At 38.6% G+C, this 9,627-nt stretch overlaps 1 protein-coding gene across 1 annotated transcript; it reads left to right on the plus strand.

Moving 5' to 3' along the window:
* The first annotated feature begins 387 nt into the window (after positions 1–387).
* AGR2 (anterior gradient 2, protein disulphide isomerase family member) lies at positions 388–9,627 on the plus strand. Its single transcript, XM_007069501.4, has 8 exons — positions 388–493; positions 2,249–2,404; positions 2,755–2,818; positions 3,041–3,093; positions 3,617–3,690; positions 4,143–4,206; positions 8,201–8,284; positions 9,314–9,627. The coding sequence occupies exons 2-8, from the start codon at positions 2,257–2,259 to the stop codon at positions 9,361–9,363; spliced, it is 537 nt and encodes a 178-aa protein (XP_007069563.2). The 5' UTR covers positions 388–493; positions 2,249–2,256; the 3' UTR covers positions 9,364–9,627.

Raw genomic sequence — 9,627 nt, forward strand, 5'->3', positions numbered from 1 at the left:
AGTAAATGATGTCTTAATTACCACAGTGATGGAAACCTAGAGTTCTGAATCATCATTTTGACTTTCTCAAAGGAATAAAAGAACCCTGATGCAGGCTAAAACTTCCATCCAATCACGCAAAGACAAATCAGCCTTCAGGCAAATCAGGAATCTTGATTTAAGCTTACCTGGACTTGGCTGTTTGCCCATATTTTAAAATAACTTTTAAAAATCACCCAAAAAGCCATATAAGTGTCTCTGTATTAACATGTATTTTGCATGGGGTAATTGGTATGAAACGGTGAAATTATTTGATTCAAAAATTAACCCTGAATGTAATTTTCTTTGAAAAAATAGAAAGGTTAGTTTACAGGGTGTAGTATTCAAATACCTAGCTGGTGGGTGGAGTTGAGGTGTGCCAAGGTGCATAAATAGGGATCACCGAGACTTTGCAGTTCACACTGAAACTTGGAACACTTGCCCAGCTCCTCCAACAAGTGGGAGGGTAAACAAGGTAAGGCTATGAGCTCTTGCTTAGAAATGCACCTGTTAGAATCCAGTGAGCTTTAGACTCAGGTTACTTATTACTGTGGCAGGTGAGAAATGGAAAGGGAAGAACGAGGCAACTTAAAGTGTATAGCTTGCCATAAATGGGACAGGTGGAATAATACTGTCTCTTCAATTAAAAGAACCAGAAACTTTATTTTCCTCTTGGAGCTTACCATGGCAACATCTAGCTTTGTACAGATGATGCTTTAAGGAGTAGGTTTAATGCTGGTTGGTCATAGCTTTCAATTTTGAATCAGCCAGCAAGCTGAGATTTGTTTGCTCTTTGATTTCCTGTTCAACCAGACCCCCCCCCTCCCCTGCCCTTTTTTTTTAAAGCAATATTTCCTACATAATGATCTAACTAAACTGTCTCTGGAGTCTGCTCTGAATATCCACTGGGCTTCCTAATGAAAATTTACTAGATTTCTTCCCCTCTAAGGAGACTTTTTTTTTTCTAATATAAACATTAACCTATTTCCAAAAAAACGTTTCTTGTGCTTTTGCTATGCTGTTGAAGCCATGACTGAGCAGAGAGCCACGGTCTATTGGGCATTGGAGCAGCAAAGGGTGATCTCCAGGCATTCTAACTCCTGTTAACAAGTCCCCTCGTGGTTTTCCCCCAAAGCCCTGGAAAGAGGCAGCCTTATCACGCTTTCACTTTTGCAGCCTGCATTTAAAATATTCCTGCTGAAGCTCATGCATCCATTTTGTTTTTCCTATGTATGTTCTGGAATACCTATCTGTTTATCTTAAGTTTTCTGTACTCCCCCCCCGCCATGCTATCCTAGCAGTCAGATGAGAATTTACAGAGCAAATTTGAATCTCACAGAGTAAAAGTACTAAGTTTATTCCTTGGTAGAATTATCTTATTTAAAAGATCAAGGAACTTCTGATCAAACTTTCCAGGCTTCATCCTCACTCCCTGAGTCAAGCTGGGGAAGAGATTTCAGCAGTAAAGCATCTCTTAAACTGATAGGTTGCATTTTGAAACAAATCCTCTGTTCTAATCTGTGTTCAAACCCTGGCTCTGCCACTCTGAGATCCATGAGGTAAGTAAGTTTTCCCCTCTGTACCTCAGTTTCTCTGTCTGAGAAATGGAGTAAGCCTTCCTAAATTGACAACCCTCACAAGGATGTTGGGAGATACCTTGTCTCTCTCGTTTATAAAACATTCATTACCACAGTGATTAGGTAAGTGAGGTAATATCTTTTATTGGATCAACTTCTGTTATATATGTTTTATAATGTCTAAGACACTTATTCATATTTGCAAGTGCCTTTAGACCATTAAATAATGGTACTATAGATGTTATCTAATTGTTTAAACTCACTTGTCTTATTGAGTGAATTCAATGTATGTAAAGCCACCATCAAGAAGAACAGAAAGAACTAGCATCAGAGTAAGTATCTAGGATGACTGCATTGAGATGGGACAGGCATATTTTAAAGTGGCGACAAGTAACTTTCAAAGATTTTGGGAGATGATAGATTGGTTTATTAATAACTTGTTCACTAAAGAAACTTTACTACTTATTCATTACATCCTTGAAAATGCAAACTAGCAAGAGTGGTTAATTCTAGCAGTGACTCAGCCCAGCTTCATATTTGTGACTTTGCCATTTATACACGGAAGGCTCATGTACTGTATGATCCTGCTGAGCAATTTTCTGGTTGGCATTCTGAGAAACTGCCCAGATTCTAAGGGTTTGTTGTCTTTTCAGCACTAGCCATGGAGAAGAGTTGTATATCTGTGTTCCTGCTGCTTGTTGCTGTCTCTTATGCCCTGGCTAAAGACTTCACATCTAAGAACGATGGCAAAAGGGATACAAAAGAAGTAAAAGAGACCAAACCAAGACTGCCTCAAACTCTCTCCAGAGGTAAAAACTTGGTTCATTCTCCCAATTCTAGCTCCATGAAAGTCCTTCACCCCTCAATCTGCTACCTTTAAATCCTATTACATTTTTAAATAGCTGTCTGGCCCACAGTCCCTCTCCTTTCACCTGCCTATATATTTACAAATATTTTTTTCTCTGGCCTCTAAAAATACCCCTCCAGTACTTTTTCCCCCAGAAGAGATTTCATCTTCACTCAGTTACAATACCTGTTTTGGAAGCATATTCTCTCAAAGTACTTCTTAGTATCCTTTACTTCATATTTCAAGCCTAGATATAATCTTCTCATTGCCAACAACTCTTAAAGGTAATTGCTGTATGTCATTTTTCTTTAGGGTGGGGTGATAACCTTTTCTGGATTCAGACCTATGAAGAAGCCTTGTTCAGAGCCAAGAACGGGTAAAACAATTTTTCTATTCTTGCCACAGGTTTCAATGGCGCCATCTAGTGTTATCTGATTTACCTGACTCCTCTGGCATTAGGGAAAGAATTCTGACAACCATTAGAAATCTGTGCATTCATTAATTGTCCTTCACAGTCTGAGATGATCTCCCTCATAAGCACTGGCTTTAAGGTTGTCAATAAGGAAAGTCTAAAATGAGGTGTCTTCTTCCATTTCAGCAACAAGCCCATAATGATCATTCACCATTTAGAGGACTGCCCACACAGTCAAGGTAACATAGCTTTGAACATAATGTCACCTTATTTTCTACCTTATAAACTCAAATACTGCTAAAATACAACCTTGCTCTCTACTTCAGTGAAATACTCCACTCACTTCAGTCGAGTTCTCTGTGGGCATTAAGGTCCATCTGAAGGATCAGGGCCTGACACGCAAACGAGAGCCCTTGAAGTTGGACTGAAAGGCAGAACTAAAATAATGTGGTGGGTTTGGATAACATTAAAATCCAAATCTTCCTGAAATTTGAAGGGGGGAGGGGAATAGATTTATGCCATTTCTGTTTTTGTTACTTCAGCTCTGTTCCAGATATCGCACGCACACAGGCTTAAAACTCTCCATTTTAATTCTTTCAGTTGGACATTCTAAAATCTCCTAACTTTAGAGAGTCCACCAATCATATCTGAATCTTTTCCTATATCATTTCTTGGCAAATGTATGCGATTTTACCCTCTCTTTCCTCCAGTTTGTATTTTATTTATTATTTGTAACAATTGTTTCACATTTATTAATTGTAGCATTGAAGAAAGTATTTGCTGAACACAAAGAAATACAGAAACTGGCTGAAAAGTTTGTTCTTCTGAATCTTGTTGTAAGTTTTTTCCAGTTACATTTTATCAAAACTTAAAATTTCAACTAGCTGTACTCGTGACAGTGATTGGAAGCAGTAAACATATATCTTTAATTATGGCTTCTTTGACTAAGGCAAATATTGTGTATCAGTTTAATCAGATATGACTAGAACTGTCCAGTGCTACAACAGGGATAGATTTAACAATAAATATATTCTATAGCTATTACAAGAAGATGTACACAACAGTAAAAGATATTTATTTAAAATAAATAAAAACACTGTTAAATGTGACATCTGCAGTTTTACTGGGTTCTTTGATTAGTGTATTTCTTAAGCTTTAAAACTTCAGACTACATGTTAAGTTTGACAGCCAAGAAATTATCAAGTAGAAAGAAAATGTTCTGTTGGTGCTTTTTATACAACATGATCTGCAGCAATCTTGACTTAGAACCTTATCACCTTTCTTCCAGTATGAAACAACTGACAAAAATCTTTCACCTGATGGGCAGTATGTCCCTAGAGTTCTGTTTATAGGTGAGTACTGTCGGTTTTAATGACACAGCCCCCAAGGATGATATCCATTTTGAAGCTATAGATGCTGGGTCCCCCAGTGTGACACAAACAGGGAACCCTTTGCATTGTTAACAGGGGTTAATACCAAGGGACGGATAGAATCTTTAGTTTTGTTTTGCTGGAACGAATGTGACAAAACAAAACTGGAATGAGGTAGTAGTGTATGGGTCTTATGTGGGGGGCAGGGGGAAGGCTTATGTAGTAATTAAGAAGAAATATATTTTAATAATAATTTGTGATGAGTGTTCTAAAATAGAGATGAGTACACCAATGAGTGCTTGAGTGAATACCTGACTCCTCATCTATGAATGAGGAAAAGGCAAGCTAATCTTAACACACTTTTTGTCTGCGTGTCACCTGAGGCATGTTTTTTCATATAAGTGTTGTTTTATGTGTTCTTCCTTTTGTTTTGTCCCAAAGATGAAATGTGCCCCTGGCTGGGCTCTGCCTTCAGATTTTCAATCTTGCCAACTATGGGTGAGGTCGAAGCTCTATCGAGACATTTGGAGCTTGGCCATTGACTTCTGTAGCACCAGGATTTTACCCTACAGGTCTCTGTTTAAAGCAGCCTGGTACAGTGTCTAGGGCAGCTATTGATGCTCAGAACAGATGTAGAGATGGTTGACCCCCTTCTTACTTCTCAAAGCTATTTCTGAACACAAATAACCAATGAACTGTTTTCTCTTTGAAATAAAACCTTGATTATAAAAGCAGTTATGGTCCAATATGCTTAAAGGACCAGACTTGCAAAGCTAGATGTACTGAACTGTGTGCCTAATTAATATGCACTAGTACCTGACATGCACATACAACTGAATATTTAGGTGTATAACTGGCCACATCCACACATCAAGCAATGGTGCAAGCACTGCTCATGCATAGCTTTGAAAATCTATATTGTTAGATGTATAGCTCATAATCTAAAAAGCATCATTAATACTATGGCTGTCTTTCACTCATACTACAAAAAGTAATCTCACACTTTTTTTCTAAACTCAGAACACATGTTTTTTTTAAACCCAAAACACCCCTGTAATGAGCAAGAAACAAAAACTGTCAGGAGGATGATAAGTGTGAGAGAGAACTTCTAGAGGTTTCTCTTATGGAGTTTTCATCAGATAACGCCAATACATAGGGGTGAGTCTGCCTTCTCCCGTCATGAAATGAAGAGGGCATTTGGCTCCAAAAAAGAGATTTCAGGTAGCCACAAGAGGCCCCGTGTCTCCATACTGACTCTGGGACTCTCTGCCCTCTCTCTGGCTCCCTGACAGCATGATTCCAGTGGGTCTGTGCTGTCGGGGACTCCTCTGTCCACTGCTGCCCCTGGAACCACTAACCTGAAAGGTATGGTAGGGAAGGAAAATCCCAGGGAAGATTTCCTGGTGCAAAGGTATCTCCATTTGGGAGTTAGTAGAGCCTTAAATGACACTAATTTTAGACAAATTCCTTATGGGGCTGGCAGAGGATACTGTAAGTGGCTCTTTCGCACAGCCATCTCCCTCCCTCCCTAATCTCAAAAGGGCCTTTGCAGGTTCTGGGTTGGGCTTGCATGTGGATCATGTTGAGACAGTTTATTTCTTTCTGTTGACCAAACTACGGGGGCTAAAGGACCATGTGTCTCTTCATAACAATTAATATTTGTAACAATGCACATCAGGGTAATTCAAGTATCATGTAATGAAGTGGGATGTAAATTGGGCATCTGCACTATTCTGAACTGAATTTCCCCAGTAGTGTTTCAGAAACACTGGGGTTTTGTTCACACCATTTAGAAAGCATGAAGTATCAGCTGTTGGAACAACATACTCCATCTTCATATACATACATATGCATCAAGTAAAGGTATAGACTATTTAAGATTATAAGAACGGCCATACTGGGTCAGATCAATGGTCCATTTAGCCCAGTATCCTGTCATCCAGCAGTGGCTGGTGCCAGATGCTTTAAAGGGAATGAACAGAACAGTATCATTTATCCATCCTCTGTCATCCTGTCAGAGGTTCAGGGACATCCAGAGCATGGGGATGCATCCTTGACCATCTTGGCTAATAGCCATTAACTTATCTAATTCTTGTTTGAACCCAGTTATACTTTTGACCTTCTCAACATCCCCTGGCAAAAAGTTCCACCGGTTGACTATGTATTGTGTGAAGAAGTACTTCCTTATGTATGTTTTAATTGCTGCTGCCTATTAATTTAATTGGGTACTCCTGGTTCTTGTGTTATGTGAAGGAGCAAATAACACTTTTTCTCCACACCATTCATGATTTTATAGACCTCTATCATATCCCCCCTTAGTCATCTCTTTTCCAAGGTGAGAGTCCATCTTTTTAATCTCTACTCAGATGGAAGTTTTTCTATACCCCTAATCATTTTTGTTGCCCTTCTCTGTACTTTTTCCAATTCTAATATATATACTTTTGCAATGAGGGACCAAAACTGCACACAGTATTCGAGGTGTGAGCGTACCATGGATTTATACAGTGGAATTATGATATTTTCTGTCCTATCTACCCCTTTCCTAATAGTGTCTACATTGTTAACTTTTTTTTTTGATTTGCCACTGCACATTAAGCAGATGTTTCCACAGAACTGTCCATGATGACACCAAGATCTTTCTTGAGTGGTAACACTAATTGAGACCCCCATCAATTTCTATATATAGTTATATATGTTTTCCAATGAGCATTACTTTGCACTTACTGAATTTCTTGTGCCATTTTATTGCCCAGTCACCCAATTTTTATGAGATCCCTTTGTAATTCTTAGTAGTGAGCGCTGGACTCCATCTTGAGAAATTTTGTATCATCGGCAAACTTTGCTACCTCACTATTTAACCCTTTTTCCAGATCACTTATGAATACATTGAACAGCACAAGTCCCAGTACAGATCCTTGGGGAACCACGCTATTTACCTCTCTCCATTGTCAAAACTCATCATTTATTCCTATCCTGTGTTTCCTATCTTTTAACCAGTTACTGATCCATGAAAGGACCTTCCCTCTTATCCCATGGCTACCTACATTTACTTAAGAGCCTTTGGTGAAGGACCTTGTAAAAGGCTTTCTGAAAGTCCAAGTACACTATATCCACTGGATCACCTTTGTTAACATGTTTGTTGAAACTCCTCTCAAAGAATTCTAATAAATTGGTGGGGCATGATTTTCCTTTACAAAAGTCATAGAAGATTAGGGTTGGAAGAGACCTGAGGAGGTCACCTCATCCAACCCCCTGCTCAAAGGACCAACACCAACTAAATCATCCCCAACATATTGATACTTCTGTTCTTTACTGTAGTTTCAATCAATTTGCCTGGTACAAGCCAGTAAGCCTAACTTTAGTAATTGTCTGGATCACCTCTGTAACTATTTGTTTTGTTTTTTTATTTGAATTGGCACTACATTAGCTATGTGCCAGTCAACTGGTGCGGAGGCTGATTTAAATGATAGTTTACATACCACAGTTAGTAGTTTTGCATTGTCATATTTGAGTTCCTTCAGGATTCTTGGGTGAATACCATCTGGTCCTGATGACATTACTGTTTAACATATCAATTTGTTCCAAAAGCTCCTCTCTGGAGACCTCAATCTGGGACAGTTCCTCAGCTCTGTCACCTAAAAATAATGGCTGTAGTGTAGAAATATCCCTCAGATCCTCTGTAGTGAAGTCCAATGCTAAGTATTCATTTAGCTTCTCTGTAATGGCCTTATCTTTCTTGAGTGCTCTGTTAGCACCTCAATAGTGCAGTGGCTCCATTGATTGATTGGCAGACTTCCTGCTTCTGATGTACTCGAAAAAGAAAACAAAATTTGCTGTTTAATTTTTGTCTTTTCTCATTGTTCTTCACATTTGTTTTCTGACCTGCTTAGCTATACTTTGTATATATTAAATATTAATATTGTAGACTATTTAAAATTAATAATTTCTTCCACTACTTTTCCTTACCTCTTTCCAGATCCCTCCCTGACAGTTAGAGCAGATATTACCGGAAGATACTCAAACCGTCTCTATGCATATGAGCCTTCAGATATTTCATTGTGTAAGTATTCTATTTCCTAACAGAAGCTTGCACATACATTTAGAACAGATGATGTCTTCTCAAAGCAGTGAGAAATGCTAGGCCTGTTTTGCTTAATATTGGTTGAAACATGATTAAATTGCCAGACCTAATTACATTCTTCATGACCTCTTGCTTCTTTAGAGTCCAACTCTGACACCCTTACACTCAGTTGTGCCTTCCTGTATGAGTAACTGCAAGGGAAATCTATAGGATGGTTTACAGTATAAAGGTGCCAGAATCAGGCTCATAAAAACTAAAGCTCGTTTTTTGATAGTTTATATATAAAATGCGTCAAGACAGCAGCTTTGACAACAAGAAATTAAATGTAAAGGGACGTTAAACTAAAATTCTTTTCACATCATTGATCCTGAGAGACCAGCAGTATGGTTCTAGGGCATTAAAAATCGACCGGTTTGGAAGGAAGATAATGCATTTTTGTAAGAGGTTGCGTAATTCATTGGCACTCACTTTGCATGATAGATGGAACACTGGTGCTCTAAGAGCCTTTGGGGGCCACAGGATAAGAATCCTATTAAAGTTAACGGGAGTTATTAGTACCTTGCAGTAGAAAAGGGAGAGAGAGAGAGAGAGAGAGAGAGAGAGAGAGAGAGAGAGTGTGTGTGTGTGTGTGTGTGTGTGTGTGTGTGTGTGTGTGTGTGTGTGAGAGAGAGAGAGAGAGAGAGAGAGAGAGAGAGAGAGAGAGAGAGATCCCTCACAGTTCCAGAGCAATTAAATTGTGTGGAATGACTGGACTCCCCTTCTTCCCCACCCCCCTTTGGAAAGCATATTAGTAGGGTAGCTTCTGCAGAAACTGTAACTTAAAACATGGTCAGGACTGTTTCCAAGTCTTGGACGAGACTGTAAAATGTATGATGGATGAAGAGTTAGTACAATAAGGGAGCTTGTGACAAAAGGTCTCCTTTAGTAGTAACAACACTTTCCCTAAAGTAATTTGTCACTGGCAGTATAACTGCACAAATCTAACAGTTCTCAATGTTTCATTTCTAGTGTATTCAAATATGCAGAAAGCTCTGAAACTGCTGAAGACTGAATTATAAGGCAGGGAAAAAACCCATATACAGCCAAGATGTCTGATCTTCCCTCTCTGCTCTACTCACTGGCATCAATGAAGACTTTTTAGGTTGATTTTAGAAATGCATAGTACTGGTTTATATGCATAACTAACTGGTTTTTTGTTAACACTTTTGTACTGGATGGGATTTTAAGTACTGGTTGCTTTTTAAAAAAAAGCATACAGTGTTCTGTATGCTTCAACTGTAAAGCATGATTTTTTAAAAAAATAAATACATTTTTAAGATTTC

Source organism: Chelonia mydas, chromosome 2 (genome assembly GCF_015237465.2).
Source record: "Chelonia mydas isolate rCheMyd1 chromosome 2, rCheMyd1.pri.v2, whole genome shotgun sequence".
Taxonomy (NCBI): Eukaryota; Metazoa; Chordata; order Testudines; family Cheloniidae; genus Chelonia; species Chelonia mydas.